General features: G+C 43.4%; 2 protein-coding genes and 1 long non-coding RNA gene across 6 annotated transcripts in view; 1 reads left to right on the forward strand and 2 right to left on the reverse strand.

Moving 5' to 3' along the window:
* Positions 1-12,446, reverse strand: part of XRCC5 (X-ray repair cross complementing 5) — a 91,316-nt gene extending 78,870 nt beyond the window's left edge. The window contains exons 1-6 of one of the 2 annotated variants that reach the window (XM_072741633.1): positions 11,694-11,753; positions 10,876-10,990; positions 8,042-8,155; positions 4,421-4,604; positions 3,479-3,527; positions 2,341-2,463 (exon numbers count right to left, since the gene is read on the reverse strand). In XM_072741633.1, coding sequence (XP_072597734.1) covers positions 2,341-2,463; positions 3,479-3,527; positions 4,421-4,604; positions 8,042-8,155; positions 10,876-10,965 — 560 coding nt within the window. In that variant the 5' untranslated portion in view covers positions 10,966-10,990; positions 11,694-11,753. Of the gene's footprint in view, positions 1-2,340; positions 2,464-3,478; positions 3,528-4,420; positions 4,605-8,041; positions 8,156-10,875; positions 10,991-11,693 lie in introns of both variants that reach the window. The other variant, XM_072741632.1, reaches the window with a different exon arrangement.
* On the forward strand, positions 11,945-19,826 carry LOC112922579 (uncharacterized). The gene is made up of 3 exons (XR_003235488.2): positions 11,945-12,124; positions 12,446-12,568; positions 18,223-19,826. It is a non-coding gene; the product is annotated as an uncharacterized lncRNA (long non-coding RNA).
* TMEM169 (transmembrane protein 169) overlaps positions 19,527-22,630 on the reverse strand; it is a 28,627-nt gene continuing 25,523 nt past the window's right edge. For all 3 annotated transcript variants that reach the window (XM_072741635.1, XM_072741634.1, XM_072741636.1), the window contains one exon: positions 19,527-21,900. In XM_072741635.1, coding sequence (XP_072597736.1) covers positions 21,278-21,900 — 623 coding nt within the window. In that variant the 3' untranslated portion in view covers positions 19,527-21,277. The remainder of the gene's footprint in view (positions 21,901-22,630) is intronic.

The following is a 22,630-nucleotide window of genomic DNA, read 5'->3' on the forward strand; positions in this document are numbered from 1 at the left end:
AGTCCCATATTGAGCTCCCTCCATGGAGCCTGCTTCTCTCTCTGCCTGTGTCTTTGCCTTTCTGTGTCTCTCATGAATAAATAAAATCTTAAAAAAGTAAAAAAAAATAAAAAATAAACAACCACATTTAATACTATCTATTAGATGGATAGATTTCTATCTCCATTTCCTAAAAAGCAACTGAAGCTACAGAGATGAACTAATCTGGCCAAGTCACACAGCCAGTGAGTGACACAGCAAAGACTCTGTCACCTGACCAAAGGACAAAGTTCTTTCCAAGGCAGCATATCACCTCACGACCACTGAAACGCAACCGATAAACTTTTCACTTCACGCAACATCACCTATTGGTCACCATTATGTGGATGGTTATTTTTAAGGTGATTTCTATACCATTTTATTTGCTATACTTAAGATAGCATTTCCTGTTTAAATGTTTTCTACATGTACTCCACATGACAGAAAACATGCCTTGCATGACCCATAGGATAAAGAGGTTCCAGGGAGCAGGGTAAGGAACAGAGGGTTTGCATCAGGCCATTGCTGTTTCCACTACAGACAACTGGAAGAAGGGGAGAATGACACAAAAGTGAAGAGTCAGGAAGTTATCCTGGAAAAAGAAGTTACAGTAACAGTTCTTTCTATCCTGCTTTTGACCAGATATAAACTTTCTCAACAGTCAACAGAAGACACTAAAAACCAGGTCCAAGGAATGAGCCTGCTCAGAGCACAGTGCCTATTGGGCCTGTTCCAACTGGAACAATCAGTCATACCTGGGATACATCAAACAATAAAACCAGAAACTCTACTTGGTATGCTGGAGAGTGATAGCACAGGAATAAAGCATACTGCCTAAGAAAAAATACAACGGATCAAATCAGGAGTTTGATAACAAGGCTATGTTGTCTCTTCGACAGACTTTACAGTATCACTCAGACAAGAAAGCCCTTTCCAATGACACTGACTAAAGTGCAGTATGCTTCAACCATGTAAAGGCATCCTGGAATTATGAACAGGAAGAGGAGCCAGGCAGGGCTTCTGAAGCACTGAGAAAACCTCAACTCAATAAGAAAAGAAGTGTCATTCAAAAAGCACTTAATTTCTCTGAAGTGCTATCTTAACAAGTATCAGTTTGATGAGTTATCCTCAACTATTTTTCTACAGTTCTACAGAAAGGAGATGCCCCTCAGCCATCTTAAGAGGTACATACATGCAAGAGAGGTTCTTAATTCCCCATGGCTGGCATTTCAAAGTAGCCAAAGGCTTACTACTCTGAACTGGAAGCTTCCTGGTATAGCTCTCAATGTGAAAAAGGAGTGTCCCCCAAAGACTAGTAAGTCAACGTCCTATACCATCACTCTGCTTTTGCCAAAAACAGGACAAGATAAAACTGGTTTCATATGCAGCAAGAAGCATTAGTGTGGTAAAAAAGAATTTTCTTGTTAGGGACAGAAGATAAAGTAAATGCCTGGGGTGGGAAGGGGAGCATTCAAGTTACTGGGGAAGGAGGGACTTTATCTTGCAACAAATTGTGAAGTATTTTGTGAACATTATTTTTTTTAAAAGAGAGAGAGAGAGTGTGTGTGTGTGTGTGTGTGTATGTGTGAATGGAGTGGGGGGAAGGGGCAGAGGGGGGAGGAGACAGAGAATCTTAAGCAGGCTCCATGCTCAGCACTGACACAGATGCAGAGCTAGATCTCACAACCCTGAGATCATGACCTGAGCTGAAATCAACAGATAGACGCTTAACCAACTGAGCCACCCAGGCAACCCTTTTGCCAACATTTTCACCTAGAATCTGTATACCACATTTCTAAATACACACTAGGAAATTACATTTTACATACGTGTGTGTCCTTTAGATTTGAAAAAGACTTAAAAAAAATAAGCATTCTATGTGTTTAAAATAATTCTCAGGTTGACATTTCTCTCTACCCTCAAAGCATCTACTGCCTGCAAAACACTACTCTAGAGCTGTTTAACAAAAGGAACCATCAATCTGGTAATTGTTTGGATAAAGTCCTCTTTGTGGGCAGGAGATAAACTGAATATCCTCAAAAGATTCCTCAATTCTTTGAATCCAAGAAGAGCCAATAAACATCTGCAATTGAGCTAAATTCCTCTGTTTCACTGTGACTTTCATCCCTTTATCACTAAAACTCAGAGTTCCTAGAACAGTGGGTGCTTCAGCAAATGTCTGCTGAAGTCAGTCACCTGACATATTTCGACTCTGAGCACAAAGAGAAGACTTGTGGGAACCAAGCACTCTAGAAAGGGGCCCCACTCCTTGCATTATAAGAATGCAGGATTGGTGTTCAGACATTATTCACATGGTCTTACAAGAACTGCAGAGAGATGCCAAATTTCTTCAAGTTATGGATTATAACATCCAACTGGTCTTTGCTGAATGGGCTGCTGAGGTCAGTGAACACTTCAATATGTCTCTTCTCAAACTTCTTTCCTCTAAAAGAGAGAGTTATTACAGTAAGAAATCATTTTCCTGAATTACTGCCTAAAAACTCAAATGTACTTGGTCACTGAACCTCAGAAAGAGGCTAAGAAATGAATCTAGATATAGTTAACAAATGTGATTATATTCTAGAATCCCCATGTATCACTGATGCTCAGTTAAGTTCCTAATAACATATAATTAAATATCTATAATCTACTAAACATATAATCAAAATTTTTGAGTATTATAGAAATATTAAATCCCTGATTTTCCAATTCTAATTTCAGTTAAAGATGTGGTCACTGTCATTAAAAGATTCCTTTCCAGCCTCCACTTAGGCAGAATGTAAACAAGGAACTCTCCCAGTGACTACAACTTCAGACTTGCAAGGGTTCACTTTCCAAACACCCTTGTCTGATTCTACTCACAGGGCTAGTAGCAGGATTTTACACAAAATGTAGAGATTGAGAAATGATAATCAAATCTAGGCCTCAGATTTTGTGCAAATGTTCTTCCTAATAGTCAAGGGGTGAGTAGGTATGTATACATCCAAAGACCCACATTTCAAAGACACAGCAATTAAATAAGTAATGAATTAGGAAGCTGTGGCCAGAGTTATGCAATTTTTTGTAACACTACAATTCTATTTTTTTCATGTTTTTGTTTTTATTTTAATTTCAGTTAGTTAATATATGGTGTGATATTAGTTTCATGCATTTAATTTCAGTGAGATTAGGAACAATAACATTTTTTTAAAGTTTCTGGTAATTAATTTAAGTCAAATAGGAAGGAACTTGAAATAAGCCAAACATTTATTTCTCCCAGAGAAATTCCCATCAATATAGCCCTTCCTCTTTTTAAATTTAAAAAAAGAAAGGGTGAACTGGGCCACTGAATTCTATCAAATATTTCTTTAGCCACACAAACATGCAGCTCAATTAACAATGAATCACAGTGCATGGAATACATCAACATGCAATTTTTGTCAAGAGACTCATTCCATCTCTCTTCAATTGAGACACTTACACAGTTTCTTGTTGAATCACATCCATGCATACAATGAGTGCATCCAGGACTCGGCTAGTTAAGGGCAGATGATACCACTAAACTGTCCCTTTATCCCAAGAACGTTTAACTTTTTTCCAGTGAGGTCGACAGGGCTTGAAACTATGGACTCAGGGATGACTCTGAGGATTTAAAAGTACTTGCCAAATTGCCTTTCTTCTAAAGTTTATTTCACCAACATATACTCAATTTTGCTATGTATTACAGTATGTATCCTGAAACACATAATCAGAAAAAATAAACCCAAAGGTAATCTAACATATTCCCACTCAATAAAACAAAAACTATGATGCCATTTTACAATACCTAGAATCCATTTTTGGTGATTAGTCCATTCTTAAAGTGAGCTATAATTTAGCATTTCCAAGTCACTCAGCACAACTGCACCTCCCAGTAATCAGGGATAGCACCACTGTTTAGAAAAGTAAGAGTAACCCCTTAAAATCATAGCATCTTTGGAAGAAATTGGAAATTTCAGTTTAGGTCAGTCTGACTTTTGGCTTTCCCTCTGTCCAGGAAAGCACAGGGAAAGCTAGTGCTATATTCTACAAATATCTTCTCTACATCTCTACATTTTGAATCTACATTCAAACATCTCTAACCATCTCTGCCATGAATCCCTCTGCACATATCAATACACAAATATACCCACTGGTATCTTCCCCTTTTGGTGCTCCCAACCCCTCAGTATCACTGGTACAGAGAAAGAGCAAGTGACTGGAGGGCCTGACCCAACCCAGTTAATTTCACATTAAATCCTAACACACACCACCTCCATGTCCCCAGAGCCAAAAGCATCATATAACTCAGAGCTGGGACTCTGGGGAGCCTCATCAAACTAGATTATGATTCCCAAGATTAAAGGAAATTTCTTAAGAATCTTCTCTGGTTGAAAAAGGATACAGTCAGCTTGTTGAGAACCTGGTTGGATTTTTCTTTCAATGTCCTCCAGCAAGTCAAAATCTGGTAGCATCAGGTGTCTGTGCACTGTGATGTTCTGATACTGATCCTTACCAGCAAGGGCATTCTCAGTACCATCTGTACCAAAAAGGACTAATGCAATTTCATCCCTGCTCTCAGCAAACACCTAGAGAGGAAAATCAGAGGGTTAAGAATCATTGAGTACCACCTGGAAGCCATTAGATACCTAATCTTCAGAGAGTAAAACGAACATACCTCCTGATGGCATGTCCCTCCAGCCACTGTCAACAACAGAACACGAGGCTAGATAGCCCACTGGTCAATGACAATTCCTAGGCTCTAAGAAGACTTTCACTGAGTTCATTTCTTTTTTTTTTTTTTAATATTTTATTTATTTACTTATGAGAGACACAGAGGCAGAGACCCAGGCAGAGAGAGAGGCAGGCTCCCCTGGACAGCCCAATGTGGGACTGGATCCAGGAACTCCTCCAGGCACTCCGTCTGAAGGCAGACGCCCAACTGCTGAGCCACCCAGGCGTCCCAAAATGAGTTCATTTCAATAGAACGTAGGAGTAGGAGAGTGGTAATTGCTCTTGCTGACTTCCAATCAAATCAGACTCTAATTCTCAATGAAAACTAAGTATGGATAATTAGTTTTTAATCAATTTTATAGTCTATCTTTCCGGAATGACTTTTCAAAGTTTCAATTTTCCATAGGATTAAAAAAATAATTGCTGGTTCATGTCCTACTTCCCAGCAATTTCACTTACAGGTATGGATACCATAGAGAAATTCTTACACACGTACTTAAGAAGACAAGGACAAGAACATTCACTTCAAGAGAGTTCATTGGGACACTGTTCATAACAGGGGAGAACTGGAAACAAATTATCCATCCACAGAATGCAAAAACACACTGCAGATTATTTACACAGCAAAATATTACACCTCAATAATGAAATGTTATATAAAATAAATTTGTGAATAAAATAATTAAAAATAATAAAACGAATTTGTGCATGTTTATCAGTATGAATAAATCGTAAAAACACAAGGTTGAGAAAAAATAAGTTGCAGAATTATATGTACCAAATAACAACGTTACACACTTTTAGAAAGCTTCACGTGATACTAAATATTACTTAGGAATATATTTATGTCCAAAAGTATAAAATATGCATGATACTGACTGAAAATCCTGAGGAAAAGAGGAAAGAGAATTAGGAACAGATACACTGGGGGTTTCAAGTTTATCTGAACTATTTTTTAAGAAAAAAGAAAAAGAAATCAACTACGGCAGAACTCGAGGACTGTATAGTGGTAGGCAATGGGAAAACAGCTTTTCACTATATTATACTCTGTACTTGCCTCTTTTATGAAACACTTCATAGTAAAATGTAAGAACAAAAAACAGTATCTGACACAAAAAGTGGTCCTGTTGCCACCTACTTAACCTAAGCCTTTCCATCAGTGGAAGAATGTTGCATGGGGAAGAGGATGGAATTCCGCCATTCCTCATTTCTGTTTGGTCTATTACATTGTCCAGTGTGCTAACAATTCAGATACAATTCCCAATTGCACATGGAGAAAAAACTCCAGCTGTTGAGGTTCAAACCTGTCCAGCACACCATGAGGCAGGCCAGTTAGAATTTTATCTGTGTCCTGGACAAGACTTCATCTTCAAGCAAGGTAATCTTGCTCAACAACAAAACGTCAACCAGGAGAGGGAAGGAAAGTTTGAGTGCAGCATGAGACTGGCACAAGCTCCTATTTCCTAGTCATCCAGATTCAGACTCCCGTGGAGGAGCTAGAGCCAAAAATAAAAACCGAAAGCACAGTTTCTCTTTAAAAAAAGAACAAAAACAAAAACTCGAGGGGCATCTGCCTGGCTCAGTGAGTAGAGCACGCAACTCTCAATCCGGAGGTTGAGTTCAAACCCCCTATCGAGCAAGGAGACTACTTAAAAAAAACAAAACAAAACAAAAAACAAAAACTACACATGGGGCATAGCAGCATTACTTAAACACAATTAACACAAATTACCGTAACTAGGAATGGGGTTAGAGGCCTTCTCTTCTTGACACATCAAGGACTCCAGCTCAACAGAATTTGTTAAAATCTAAGATGACAGGTGAGATGTCATAGTGCCTAATGAAAAGGGCAATATCCAGAAGAAACAACAGAGGTATCCGGGAGGAGCAGCAGTTGCCAATGAAATGAGGCAGAACTTTGTGGGCTTAGCAAAAGTAGCAGTCATACCAGGTACAAGGGACAGAAATCAACAGGGGGGTCTAATTCACCCCCCACCTCCCATCCCCACCCCCCCCAGATATGAGCTGGTTTTAGTGACTTGCTTGACTCCTAAAAGCAGAAATGATTTGGGGGGATTTCTTTCTTTCTTTCTTTTCTTCTTTTCTTTCTTTTCTTTCCTTTCTTCCTTTCTTTCTTTTCTTTCCTTTCTCTCTTTCTCTTTCTTTTCTTTTCTTTTTTTTTTTTTTCATAGAGACACAGAGAGGCAGAGACACAGGCAGAGGGAGAAGCGGGCATGCAGGGAGCCCGATGTGGAACTTGATCCCGGGTCTCCAGGATCACACCCCGGGCCGCAGGCGGCGCTAAACCGCTATGCCACTGGGGCTGCCCATTTTTGGGGATTTCTAAAGTTAGGTCATAAAAAGTCACATAGGCAGGTCTCTTAGAATACCCACTCTTAGGACCCCCCTTCCTAGAACCGGATGCCACACTGTGGGAATCCCAAGTTAATGGAGAGACCACACGTAAGGGTTCTGGAGGACAGCCCCAAATAAGCCCATAGCCACCAAAGAACATTAACTACTAGCCATGGGAAAGAGCCATCTTAGATGTCTGGCTCAGATCAGCCTTCCAATGATTCAGCCCAGCCAACACCTGAGTGTACCTGCAGAAGAGGCCACGAGATGCCCAACTGAGCTACCCCATCATCCCCTAAAACCATGAGAGAGGATGATTTTTTTTTAAATGTAATTTAAGACATCAAGTTTTGGGATAATACGTTATCAACAAAAGGTAAGTGGAATAGGCACAAAGTAGTTGAAGGTTTGTTCAACATTACCAGGTTAGTAAATGACATGACAGAGCAAAGATCAAACCCAGGCCACCTGGCTCTAGAGACTTGTAAACATTTATACATTGCCATATATCTGATAAAAATTATAGTATCTACTGGAGGGGCCAAAACAAAGGGAAAAAAATGTCAAGCTCTAGTAGTATAGTTGGACTTGCACAGAAGTATATGTAAAGCCCAAAAATATTGAGGCTGGGGGCACCTGGGTGGTTCAGCTACTTAAGCATCTGACTCCTGATTTCCACTCAGGTCCTGATCTCAGGGTTGTGGGATCAAACCCCATATTGGGCTCCACGCTCAGCATGGAGTCAGCTTGGGATTCTGCTACTGCCGCTGCCTCTCTCCCCACTTGTGTTTTCTCTCTAAATTTTTTTTTTAAATAAATAAAGTACCAAAAGTACTAAAGCTGGACATCATAAGCAGGCTAGTATATTACATTACTAAATGGAGACAACAAGCAACTAAAACACAAATTATAAGCTCAAGGCCAGTCTGAAACTTACCTGTCGCTGCACAAACATGGTTATCACCTTCTTTGCTAGTTCAAATGGGGATTCTTCACCAGGAAAGGAATTACCCATGGCAGAGCCCACATCCATACACAGAACAACAGCTGCCTAGAAACAAAGTCCCAAAGAGTGAGAAAATGTTAATAATGGTCATAAAAAAAGAAAACAGGTATGGCCTTTGCTTATTTCACCCACAGAACCTGTACTCTAGTAGATTTAGGGGATGCAGGACAGAGGGAGGGGGAGTGTTCTACTTAGAGAACATACATAGAATATATAAATATTTACTACAAAGAAACTTTAAATAGTCCTAATACTTTCTGAAAGACAGAAGCCAGGATAGGAGCACGCTCCAGAAAGCTATTGTTCCTCTGGCCTGAGCCCAAGAATAAACCTATGGGGACCAAACCTGAAAACAACCTATAGGCCAGAGCCAAGGCCAGCACAGCTGAGCCCAAAATACATCAAACTGCAACTGATTTGCAGAACCACAGGCATGAGAATAGATATATTTTTGGCAAGCCTCTGATTTGGGGGTAGCTTGTAGCATTTTTGTGGCAACAGGTGACTGCTACAATCTATGTGTACTAAAACTATATCCCCAACAATTTATATCAGTTTGTGAACTGGGATCTAAAATGAAGACTAAAAAGAAAAAAAAAAAAAAACTAAAAAATAAAATAAAATAAAGACTAAGACATCTATCCTAGTAGGGGACAAAGACACATAAATAATAACAGCACAATATTCCATGACAGACGTGTGCAGTGGACACCAAGAGAGTACACAGGAGGGGCATCCAGCCAAGGCTGGTGGAGGGGATAAAGGAAGGGTAAGGAAGCAGAAAAGCCTTCTGAATGTGATCTCTGTGTGAGTATTAAAGAGTGAAGAGTCAATCACATGAATAAGGGGAGTCACAGGTAGAGGAAACCACATAGGCACTTAGTGATTAGATAGCAATCACATTTGTAGGGACTAAGGAAATAGGGGAAACTAAAACAGTTACAAAGTTCTATATCTGGCATCCAGAATTCAACTGAATGAGTTGGAGGAGACCTGAACAAACAGCAACTCAGGATTTCAGTGGATTATAATATGAGTCACCAATATGACACGGCTACAGCACTACATTCCCCACACCTACTTCATACGTTTTTAGGCTGTATCAACAGTGCATGGAATTCAAGGAAGGAAAACAATGGTGAAAAAAGGCTAGATTAGCAATCTGAAGACCTGCGATCCAGTCCCACCTTTATTACCAATTAGCTCCGAGTCCTTGGGAATGTCACTTAACCTCGCTGTTAGTTCACAAAGGTAGGAAGCAGTTGTTGGACTAGATGAGATCTAAGGTCTTTTCCAGAGTTCATGCTTTTTGACACTAAGTCTCACCTGTACTTTGTACTTATAAGACCTTATCGACAAACTGTGGGCAGTTCTAAGCACATCTTAAGAGAAAGACTAATTACAAAAGAATATGATATAAGCAGGTTAGAGAAAGATCTATAGAACATGGGATGTGAGGAATAGTTTGGAAAAACTAGATATTTGAACCAAATGAAAAGATTTAGGGGAACATGATATTCCCTCCCAAATATTTGGCAGCTGTGTTATAAAAGGACTGGTCAGAGAATGAGAGAGAATGGATTAACAGAAGTTACAAGAAGATTGGTTTGACTCCACATAAAGGAGAAAAATAACAGTAAGAAGTGATCAATAAAAGAACCACTGTTTTCTGAGGCAGTGATCTCCCGATCCTAGAAGTGTTTGAAAAATCTGGGGCAACTAGGTGGCTCAGTCAGTGAAGCATCCAACTCTTGAGCCCAGGTCAGGTCTTGGTCTCAAGGTCATGTGTTCAAACCCCACATTGGGCTCCATGCTGGGCATGGAGCCTACTCAGGAGGGGGAAAAAAAAAAAGGTGTTTGAAAAATCTGGATGAGTTTCTATGAGAGAAGCTATAATGATTTCTAAATTCGGTTATGTCTCAGACAATACATAGAAAAGAGTAAGTTTTTCCTAGTTTACAAAGCAATAAACATAATGCACTAATATTAAGAAATGTCAGGAGTAAAGACAGTACATTTGAAGAAAGGGTGATAATAAACTACAAAATTCCTTTGAGAACAGTAAGATTTATACCCCCTGGTGTCAATGCCCTGAGCATAAGAATCTTAAAAAAAAATGTAAGGATCCCAAAATATGTTGCTGCACTTATCTAATACACCAGAAAATGGTTTTAACCAGAAAACTCTAAGTTAGGGGAATAAAAGCCTTTTATTAGGAATCAAGTATCCAAAAAACAGCATCGAAGGATTTCACAATATGGAACTTCTTTCCGGAATCAGAAGAGTAGTCGGTGTGACACTTCAAGTTCTTTTCTGGCAGCAGTAAGAAAACCAGGAAAGGGATCCCTGGGGGGCCCAGCGGTTTAGCGCCTGCCTTGGGCCCAGGGCCTGATCCTGGAGTCCTGGGATCGAGTCTTGCGTTGGGCTCCCTGCCTGGAGCCTGCTTCTCCCTCTGCCTGTGTCTCTGCCTCTCATGAATAAATAAATAAAATCTTAATAAGATAAAACAAAACCAGGAAAGGCAAACTGAGCAGCGTGGCAACTCTTCACTTACACATGGAAACAATACAGGCTGCTAGAGTTTTGAGGCAAGTGCACCTCCTCTAAACAGCTCCTGCACCAGCGCCGCAAGGTTGTCAGCAGCTGGGAGGGGAGGACGAAAAAGCTAAGGGGCACCAAATGTTCACAGCTGCTTTAATCAACATTTCCCAACGAGGAGGTGGGGGGGACTAGGGGTCAGTTGCTGAAACCCCCAGCTTGCCTACCTGTGCACACAACGCCCGCTCAAGGGCCTGGGCTTCGGGTGTGCGGATGAACAAGTAACACCCTGGGACGCACCTGCCTCTAGTGATCATTCAGATCACCACCACTCTCTTGCCTCTATGGAAAAAAAAATCCATTTACGCGCATTCCCCCTAACGTGGATCATTCGTCTGGGACACGGAGGCTCACACAGACAGGGCTCCGGAGCAGGCTGCGGGGGTTCGGGCGTGAGCCCCACCAGTGCTGCGCCCCATACCCGGGGGCTAACCACTCCCCTTCCTCCGCCTCTTGGTTTCTCGGCTGCGAACCGAGCAGAGCGACAGCTCTCGGCTGCCGGGCTGGCTGCGAAGGTTCCACGAGCCGGGGAGAAAGCGCTTAGGTCAGCGCCCCCCACACCAGGCTTCCCACAGACGTGACAGCCCAGACCGCTGGAGGAGCGACAAGGATGACATGACGCGTCCTCCATGCCAAGACGCCTGATTCACTCGCGGGCCTCTCTCAGGCTTTACGCGTCTGCGGGTAAGGTCCTACCAAGGCTACTACACACGTTGCATTTCCCTACAGGTGCTAAAAACCCAGGCTCAAAGAAGTGGAGGAGGTGGAGGAGGTAACGAAGAAGGGGGGACCCGGGTAACTAAGAAAGGAGGCGCGCGGCTCAGGGCCCCGAGATCGAGCCCCGCGTCGGGCTCCCGGCATGGAGCCTGCTTCTCCCTCCGCCTGTGTCTCTGCCTCTCTCTCTCTGTGTGTGTGTGTGTGTTTCTCATGAATGAATAAATAAAATCTTTAAAACAAAACAAAACAAAAGCCACGCTCTCCCTACCTTGCTCCTGGACGCCGCCATGTTGCCGGGGCCTCCACCGCCCCTTCCGGGCGGGAACGTAGAGCGCGGCGGCCGCCAAGGTCCGGCGGAGTCGCGGTCAGGGCCGGAGCGTCGTAAAAAGGAGCCCGCTTTCCGCGGAGCCCGGAAGGGGCGGGGAGCCTGGGCGCTGAGGCTCCGCGCGTGCGCAGTCGCGGCGTCCGGCCCCGGCGAGGAGGTGCTCGCTGCTCGGGTCTCCGCGACCTTACCGCGTTGTGCAGCTCCGCTTCCTTGCGTAGCATGAACCCGAGAAGCCTCAGCTTCTTTTTCCGAGAGTTCGTGTTGCATAGGGAAGCTGGACAGAGCGCGATGGCGTTGGAATCACCTGCTCGAAGAACGGTTTTCCGAGCGCTCAATAGCGGGAGGGATTCCTGCATTTGCAGAGGAGCTGGGAGGTGCGCGGGCCTGGGGCGGGCCGGGGGTGGGGGGAGCGGGGCGCAAAGCACCTGCGGAGCCCCCCCGTGCGGAGAGGTGCCGCCAGCCTGGACGGCAGGAGGGGACACTTCATTTGGAGGCTGAACCTAGGGAGATGCTTGGGGGGCGGGGGGGGGGCATGCAAGCCCGAAGAGCTCACCCATGTAGGAAACGGCTCGGGGTGTTGGAATGAGGTCCAAGAGCTGAAGCCAAGAAAGAATTCTTGAGATGTCTTTGGTGCAAAAAAAAGCTTTTTTTTTTTTTTTTTTTTTAAAAAAAGATTTTATTTATTCCTAAGACAGGTGGAAACCTAGGCGGAGGGAGAAGCAGGCTCCCTGGGGGAGCACCGTGCGGTGCTTGATCCCCGACCCGAGGACCACGCCCTGCCCGAGCCGGAGGCGGACGCCCATCCGCTGAGCCACCAGGTGACCCCTGCAATGCAGTCAATGGCCTTACAGAGGCAAGGTCGAGAGCCAAGAGCAGCAAAGATTTCTAGAGACGTCGTTGGTGCAAAAAAAAAGGTGACGTTATTAAAGCAAGGGGACAGGACCCATGAGCAGAAAGAGCTGCTGCTCAGGGATTGTGAGGGTGACTGATGGTGACCAAGCCCCAGCCGGGGCAGCACACTGACAAGTCCTGGACAGGCAGAGGGACATTCCTCTACCGACTCAGCTGCCTCGATGTTCATACTTCCCAAAGGGCAAAAGGCAGTCTTAGCCCGACCCCCGAGGTCCTGTGAGCCTACTTTAACATATAAAAATTCCTTTAGAAATTTCCTTTATCTCTAAAACCCCACCCCCAAGATATGTGTTGGCGATCATCCCCCAAACGTATGGCCCAGGGATGTACATCCAAAGGGTCTCTTGAATAAGGTTTTATTAGACGGTAATGATGAAGTTTTGGAATATAGGGGAAGTCCAGAGCTGACGACCAAGAAAAAATTTGGGGGACGTCTTTAGTGCAAAATGATGGTTTCATCAGAGCACGAATAGGACCCTCCTATCCTCCTAGTGGCTGATTATGTACCCTGGAGTTGGGGGGGATAAGGAAAATGGAGATTTCAAAAGGATTTTTTTTTTTTTAATTTATGTATTCATGAGAGACCCACACAGAGAGAGGGAGACAGAGACACAGGCAGAGGGAGAAGCAGGCCCCATGCAAAGAGCCCGACATGGGACTCAATCCCAGGTCTCCAGGATCATACCCTGGGCTGAAGGCAGCGCTAAACCACGGAGCCACCCGGGCTTCCCTTAAAAGGACTTTGATCCGCTAAGGAGGACCTACAGGATACTGGAGGCTTTGCCATTGCCAAGTTAAAGATTGCTTTTGGGGGATCCCTGGGTGACTCAGTGGTTTAGCGCCTGCCTTTGGCCCAGGGCGTGATCCTGGAGTCCTGGGATCGAGTACCACATCGGGCTCCTGGCACGGAGCCTGCTTCTCTCTCTGCCTGTGTCTCTGCCTCTCTCTCTCTATGTCTATCATGAATAAATAAATAAAATCTTTAAAAAAAAATCTAAAAATAAAATAAAATAAAGATTGCTTTTCCCTCTAGCAAGGCATTAACATTAGAACAACTGGAAGCTTCCTGAGGAATGTCGCACATCCCACCCTGAGCAGGGGTCCTTTGTGGGATATCACCTGTGCTTTGTCCTCAGCTAGCCCTCTGTTCCCCGTCAATAAGACCCAGAAACTTCATGCCCTCTCTTAATTCTTATCTTTATACAAAGTTATCTGCCTTTGGCATGGGACAGCCACCTAAGTCACCAGGATGCCTGCCAATCTTAGGACTCCCGTGTGAGCTTTCCTCCTCATCGGTCTAATGAGATCCCCTCCACATCCCTGGTCTAGCCACTTCTGGCCATGAGACCTCCACTGCGAGGCGGCTAAAACCAGTACCTGATAGAATTAAACCCAACCGGGGACCATTTCCTAGGGAAGTTGGCTGTAAGGACTACATGTGTTGGAATGTCACTTAGACCATGATGGGTTTCTATCTTTATTGTTTTCCGTCAATGTCCTCTACTAACTACTTAAGCTACAAAATTGGGTAAACTTCTTGTAAAACTTTTCTATTCTTCATGGTTTAAAAATGGCAGGTTTGCCTTCCAGGCAAGGTATTTTGATCCATCCCTCATAGTCTAGAATGCGATGGGGAAGGGCAGGTCTCCCTCCTACAGGGCCTTTAAGGACTGCGGTTGTCCTTGTGATTTTGTTGTGGGGGTGCCTCGGGTTGCTTTGACACCAGGAACCTCTTGACATCCTGCACCATGTGGAGCACCACCCGGGGAGTAGAGTGGGATTTTCTTTGGTAATGGACCTCCTCTCTTCAGTCCCCAAGGACTCTCCCTTGAGGTGCCTTTACACCCCTGGAGACAGTTTGTATTGCAAAACTTAGGGAAGGACTGAATTCCTCTAACATTTCATGGCCTCAGTGGAGTCTGTCCACTAGATCTCTGCAGGCGATAGGGCAAATCGCCCAAATGTGTCTGCTAGAAAACTCCCTCCTGATGTTGGATAATAATGATCTAAATTGGCCTCCTCCGAGTAAACCCAGGATGTTGGAGGAAACACAAGCCATCCCAGATGAAGGAAACTCTTGACTCTTACTCTCACTGTTCCTCCTAATAGATATGGGGGTTCCTCCCTCAATCATTTCCCTGGCTAATGGCTATAATTGGAGCCAACTGTTGTTTGTCTACCTCAAAACGGGGACTTCAAGGAATATTCCCAAGCAGCTGCCAAAATTCTCTTTGTTTCAGGGGAATTCCCTATCTTCTTCTACCGACTTGGACTGCCTATTCCCCTTGTTGGTGGGAAAACGGCGGCTGCTCCTCTGTTGAACTGATGAGCTCTAGAACTGGGAACGCTTTCTCTGCCTCCTGGTAGCGCTTCACCTCTTCTGCCTCACCCTGTTTCCGCACCACCTTGGCTGCAGCCTACAAAACTGGCTTCTATACTATCCTTGGTGCCTCTGGCACCATTGGCTCCTACCCTCACTCTCAAGGAGCAAAGAAGAACACTCTGTGGACTTAACACCGTCCACTCCAGATTTCCCCACCAATGTTTCAGGTAAAAAATTGGCAACGGGGAACAAAGTGACTTTTAAGAATGGGCCCAGGTGAAGTATATTCAGTATTTAAAGTTTGTGGGCAGCCCCGGGTAGCTCAGCGGTTTAGTGCCACCGTCAGCCCAGGGCCAGAGATTTGACTATCTCTGGAAATGAGGGTTATTTTAAAGAGAAAAAACTATATTTTCAAGAACACACCTTTGTGATTGTAAAATTCTAGTTCTGATTGTCTTTAAGTGTTGTTTACCTAACCTAGTCAACTTGAGGTAAACCAAGAGAAATTGCCTCAATAGCTCACATATAGACAATCTCTTTCTTATTCTGTGGGGATAATAGGGCCCCGTGAGCATATGATTATTTAAACAGCTTTTAAAAAAAATGGGATTGATCCCCTAACAAGTGTATAATCCAGCTAGCACTCTAACCAATTCTCTGTGGCTGGGATGACAATCAGTTCCCTAAAAGCCAGAACATACCCTACTCTAGGGTAAACTATGGACTTAACAGAGATAATGGATGACCTTTCTTTATGATTGGATTAGATGACACATTGGATGCCCCAAATTGTATGATGGTCTTCTAATGTGACCCGATGGCTATGCCACTCTAATTTGTGGCCAAGGCTTCAATAGGCCTACAATAGGCTTCAACAGGCCTGTGGGCTTTCCCTGGATACACAGATGCATTATTACCATTACCAACCCAGCCAAACTTCCAAATTTAAAACAGTGGACATGGGGCAGCCTGGGTGATTGAGCGCCTGCCTTCAGCCCAGGGCCTGATCCTGGAGACCCGGGATCGAGTCCCACGTCGGGCTCCCTGCATGGAGCCTGCTTCTCCCTCTGCCTGTGTCTCTGCCTCTCTCTCTCTCATGAATAAATAAATAAAATAAAAAAAAAAAAAAACAGTGGACATGTTACATGTTTCATTGTTACAACCACCTAGCATCCATCTTTGTTCCCTCTTCCAGACTAGAAAATGTTTGGAATGTGGAACCTCTTAATAAGTACACGGTCAAAGCCCTAAATGACACTCAGTGTAGAATTTCTCTATTAAATACTAAAGTAATAAAACTGTGTGAAGCATTTTTACAAAATAGAATGGCATTAGTCATTTTAACTGTTGAACAAGGTAGACCTTACACTATCTTAAACGATTCTGTGTATACATTCCAAATGACCACAGAAATATTTCTGGGTTTCTATCTGACATGAATACTCAAATTGGTGCTTTAAACAATCTCTCTTTAGTGATTGCTTTAAACTCCTGGACTAGAGGAAAATTATCAAAGGTTGATGTCAAAGGTCTTTACTTTCTCATTATAATATTAACCTTATTTTGTTGTTTCTGGTGTCTCCCTGCCTACTGCGAATACTCCACTGCCATAACTTCCAGCTGACAGATGATCCTTTCTACCCAAGGAGGTTCATGTGTTGTCCTTGTTGGATTCAGCTGTCTCCACCTTTCATAACTCCCCCATACCTTCCCCAACTGACCAATATTAACCCATGGGTAGGGACCTCTCTACACCCCTACTCAGTAGGAAAACGTTACAGAAGATGAGGCCTTCCACCTTCAACAACCTTAAAGATTTAAGGGTCAAAATTGTTCAGGGGGCAAATGATGGGGGAACAGGGCTAACAGGACAAAGCACAAGGCTGGGGCAGTACATTGACAAGTGTTTGAAATAGGCAGAGGGACATTCCTCCGCTGGCTGACTCGACTGCCTCTGCCTCAAGGTTCATACTTTGCTAAGGGCAAAAGGCAATCTTAGCCCAACCCCCAGGATCCTGTGAGTCTATTTGAACATATAAAAATTCCTTTAGGGCACCTGGGTGGCTCAGTGGTGGAGCATCTTCCTTTGGCCCAGGTTGTGATCCTGGAGTCCTGGGATCTAGTCCCACATTGGGTTCCCTGGGGGTAGGGAGCCTGCTTCTCCCTCTGCCTGTGTTTCTGCCTCTGTGTCTCTCATGAATAAATATATAAAATCTTAAAAAAAAATTCCATTAGAAATTATTTATCTCTAAACCCCCAAGATACGAGTTGGCCCATGGGTATACATCTGAAAGGTCTCATGATTAAGGTTTTATTAGATGGTAATAAGTGACCTTTTCCCAACAATAACTAGCCACCTCAAGGTCCTGGAAACCTTGCTTCCAGAATTCCTTAGAGAGTGGGCTATCCCCAAACCCTTCCCAACTCCCAGGTGTATATATATATATATATATAACCACTCCTCACAGGCCCAGGGCAGCAGCTGTTTCTGCCCATGGGTCCTGTCCTCATGCTTCAATAAAACCACCATTTTGCACCAAAGACCTCTCAAGAATTCTTTCTTGGTCTTGGCTCCGGACCACACGCCACCAAACTTCACTTATATTCCAAAATTTCATCAGTTATATACTTGGGAGGGACACCTGGGTGGCCCAGCGGTTGAGCCTCTGCCTGCAGCTCAGGGCATGATCCCAGAGTCCCGGGATCGAGTCCTGCATCAGGCTCCCTGCATGGAGCCTCCTTCTCCCTCTGCTTATGTCTCTGCCTCTCTGTCTCTCATGAATGAATAAATAAAATCTTAAAAAAAATATATATATATATACTTGAGAGTTGGGGGACATTGGAAAAGGGAGGTTTTCTAAAGAACATTCTTATGCTAAAGAGGACCTATAAAATATTGGAGGCCTTGCCATTGTCAAGTTGATTGTTTTTCCCTTTAGTAAAGCAAAACAGTAGGACAGTTGAGTTTCCTGGAGGAATGTTTGTCTGCCTATCACAAGTCCTGGTTAATGGGCTGCAGGTTATAAGGAAATTTCATTTACATTCCTTTCTATCTTTGTTTCCCACATCAATGTGGATGTATGGGTGATGTTAGGGCTCCAGGAAATTAAGTCTATGGGTCCCTGGAAGCTAGGCTCTTGCTTTTTTCTAGTAAATCAAGAGATTTGTAAACTGAGGGAGACTCTCATCCCACTAGACTGTGAACTCTATTAACCATTTGTTTTTCCTTTCCCTTAGTTTTGGGGCAGCCTGAGGAGTGCCATATCCCACCTCGGAGTGGGGTGTCAGCTTGTGCTTTGTCCTCAGCTGGCCTCCTGCTCCCTCATCAACTGTATGTAACCCTCATTCAGACCCAAAGCTTGGTTATGGGCTGCCACACGGGCATTGCACATCTTTGTGAATGACGGAAGAAAACTATCTTGTCCTTCCTGGAGTTACTGATCAATAATCCTATTCCTCACATCCCTTTATGCTAAAACTCAGGATTCCTGCCTATATGCTAATCTATAATCTCAGTGAAAAAGGTACCAGCCCTATAACTGTTCATTTTCCAGATCATTTTCTGCCCTGTGAAGAGTGCATTTCCCTGGCAGCTGTCCTAACTTTGGCTTGAATAAAAAAAAACTCTTTCTTACTTTTAGAGATTCTGAAAGGTTTGTTCATTTTGTGTCAACCATTTCAGTGCTTTTATCTTGTACGCATTTCTCTTTTTTTCCCCCTCTCTCTCCTTTATCCCTCTTGTCTCTCCCTCTTCCCCACTCTCTCACACTCACCTCCTACAGGACAGGTTTATTTCCTGGGAGAAATAGAAGAGATTCTAGTACCTCTGCTTGTTTGCGTCTCAAGGGCAGAGGGTGGGGGCAGGGGAAATAATGTTAGCCACTAAGCGTTTGGAACACTGCAAAACTGAAGTTTGGGGTGGCCATCGAGGCCACAGTGAAACTTTCAGGTTATCTGAACTTTTTAAGATTTAGCATCTTGTTTTACTGAAATTCCTGGAGAATAAAGGGTTTATTCCCCCTTGGACTTGAATCACTATGAAGGTGTTGCTCAATGTCAGTAGGTAAGTGGTTAAGTTTTCCTGCTTCTGGGCTTTTACATACCTTCTTAGAGCCCTTCTGAAACGATTTCAGTTTCTTCCTCTAGGTTGTGAGCCTAACTAGGATGAGGGCCATGTCCACTTCATTTCAATATCCCTTGGGCCCCACCCTCACCCCATCTTCCTCCATTCTACCACGGGCCCCGTTTTTCTATCTTAATTATGATTATTTTTGGCCTTGACCATTGGTTTCCCTAATTCCAGGAAAAAATGTGACATGCAGTTGCAACATCACATTAGGTTTTAGGTAAATATGTGGTCTGTGGGAACAGTCCACCTAAAAGGAATCTCCATAAATAAGTTGTACGTGGAAAGAGTCAAGACCTAAGGATCCATATTAAGATTGTTATACGTACATAGGTCAGCCACCACACTCACCTTTTTCTGCAAATTGTAGCACTCAAAGCAACTTTGGAGAAATTCAAAGACCATGCGAACAACGTTAATTCAATTTTATTTTTATTTTCTTTGTCTTCATTTCAATTGTTTACATTTTTGCAAAAGCACCAGAGAGCACCAAGGTTACTTTCAAAAATGCTGGGCAGTTTTGTTTTGTGTGAAACTAATAATAGTTGTTGTTGCCGTTGTTTTTAAAGGGCGTTCTTCTGAAAATGGTGTTCAACGTACTTTAGGCAAATGTCCCTGTCCTTCTGTGGGAGAGCACTACTGCTGACCCATCTGGTTTGATTCACAGTTCTTAACACAGCTTCTTCCTGAGACATGAACAAGAAATGGGCATCAGCTGTTCTTGTAAAGACCCAAACCTCAAAAAAAAAAAAAAAAAACCTTCATCTCTTGGGATTTGATTTTTTTGAAATTAGCCTCTGGAATAAATTTAAATAGAAAAAAAAAAAGTTCAGATTCTATGAATCTAGATTCATCTGGTGTACACCCGTTAGTGGCCAGGAGGACACAAGCTTCACAGCACAGCCAAGATATTCCAGCAGGGTCTGAGTGAGTGAGGCTGTGAGGTCTTGCCAAACAACAGAAGGCTAATCCTGTCTGTGAGCACTTAGGGCTACTGAAACCTGTCGGGCAAAGTTTGCAAGCCCTCCCTCCACAGTCTTTAATATGTAGATTATATTAACTATCATTCCCCAGTCCTGCCTTCACTACCAGGGAAAAAGTTATGCTACTAATTATATTCAACACTTCACTCTTCCTTTCTAAAAACCCTGAAACCACATGACGTTACAGACTAATTGCAAAGTACAAGAGCTGCTAACATCTATTGGTAGCATATACACAGTATATGTAGCTAGTGTCTATGTATAAATTCTCTATGTAACATTCAGTCCTAAATAAATAAATAAATAAATACAACTATATTAGCAGTTTGGGATCTGAATATATTTAAATAATTACCAGGAGGCAGAGACTCTTTTATGCCTACCAAAATAGCCATGTTTTCTTTTTTTGCTTAAATTAGCAGAACCCAAATATTTTGCGTAGACTATAGCTGCCCAACTAAAAGACTACATTTCCCAGCCTCTTTCACCTGTGAGGTCATGTGACCAAGGCCTGGCCAATGAAAGATAGGAAGTGTTGAGTGAGACTTCCCCGAAGTCTCCTTACAAGGACAAAGGGCTACATCCTAATGGTAGGGGAATAAAGCCTGGGATTTGGATGACTTGGTCAGGTACCCTGATGGTCGGCCTCCAGACTTCTGCACAAGAAAGAATGAAACTTCTATCCTGTTTAAACCACTGATATTTTAGGATTTGCATTACATATGCCACTATATTAAAATCTAAGTAATGCACAAAAATCTTCACATCCTGCTGCACTGCGGTAGCCCTGTCCTAAGTGTTTCTCTCCATCCTACTTATCTTTTTGGTGAACTTGGTCTTCCTGGAGTGTCCCTTTTCCCCTGTCACATTTAGTCACATACTCCCCTGGTTTCCAGGCACCAGTAACATCTTCAAACTCCTGAACTTAGAACTGAGCTCCTTGTCCCAGATCAATGGTCATTTTAGGGCAGGAAATGAGAATTCATCCATGGATAGACAGCTTTGGCATAAACTGCTTTTCTGTTCCCTGCACTCCTGGAACCACCAAGATGGTAGAACAGAACAGTGTGGGCTACAATTTTCCAGAACTGTGAGAGGTAGGGGGCTAATTTAAAGAATCTTCTGCAATTGGAAGACAGCATGTAGGCTACTGGACGAGAGAAAAACATACGATGTTGGAAGTTTAGACAGTGGAAGTTTCTACTTCCTGGATGGGGTCCTTGTTGGAGAGATTGCCTGAAATATTGTCAGATTCAAGCAACTCTACAATGCTGTAGGGAGAACAGTCCTCCAGACCTAGCTTGCTGCAGAGCCAACCGCAGAAGCCTTTCTCCATGTCCCGGGCAGCTTGCCACCATGCTCCCCAGGACCATGAGAGCTGGACCACAGCGGCATAGAGGCCCAGGGAAGAGGCCATGGCCATGATGAGCACTGGATAGAAGAGAATGAGGCAAGGGCAACACGAGATCTTGTGCCAGAAGGTCCTCTCCTCGTTGTACACAAGGAAGATGTTGTACCAGGTGATAGTGCCATAGTAGAAAGAGACAACAAAAGAGAGGATAAAGACCACAGGCAGACAGACCAGCGTCCAGAGGACCACGTGGGGCCCACGGTCTGCTCCCATTTGGCAGGCCTTTCTGTCTTCAGGTGTTATCTCCCTCGATGACCCTTGAGGCTTGGTCAATTCTTGCAGCTCCTTCTCCGTCAGTGTGACATGGATGTCCACCATCTGGCCCTTTTTCTTTCCTCGTGTGATGGTCCCAGTTAATGTGACATAGCGGCTGTCCATGGGCATGTTCCACATACCTGCAGAAGATCAAGGAGGTGAAGTCAAGTCAAGGTCAGAATGTGGACATTTAAAAATAAATTAAATTAAATTAAATTAAATTAAATAAATAAATAAATAAATAAATAAATAAATAAATAAATAAAAAGAATGTGGACATTTCACCACAGTGTCATCACTTGAGCTGGGGGCTGAAAACAACAATTCCTAGGGCTTTTTGTTTTTATTTATTTTTTTTAATTTTTATTTTTTTAAGGCTTTTTGTTTTTAAAGATTGTATTTATTTATTTGACACACAGAGAGACCACAAGCAGGCGGAGTGGCAAGCAGAGGGAGAGGGAAAGGCAGACTCCCTGTTGAGCAAGGAGCCTGACTCAGGACTTAGGACTCGATCCTAGGACCTGAGCCAAAGGCAGATGCTTAACCAACTGAACCACCCAGCTCCCCCCCCCCCCCCCAACAGTTCCTGTTTTTATAGCACCTGGCACAGTCCTAGAGTCAATTACTCAGGCACGGATGGAGTGGAACTCCCTCAGGAAAGTGATTATTGGTATTATTACTTCCCCCAGGGAACTCTCACTCCACACACATGGACTCTGAAAAAACTGTAAAGAAAGTTGTTGCTTTTTAATTTCTCTCTCCATTTTCTGGGCCTCAATCTTGGCATGATCTCTGTGATATGGAAGGGTATGAGGAATTTTGCCACAGACACCACTTCATAATAATCTTATTTCTAGTTTATAGGTACAT

Source organism: Vulpes vulpes, chromosome 16 (genome assembly GCF_048418805.1).
Source record: "Vulpes vulpes isolate BD-2025 chromosome 16, VulVul3, whole genome shotgun sequence".
In the NCBI taxonomy this organism is placed as follows: Eukaryota; Metazoa; Chordata; class Mammalia; order Carnivora; family Canidae; genus Vulpes; species Vulpes vulpes.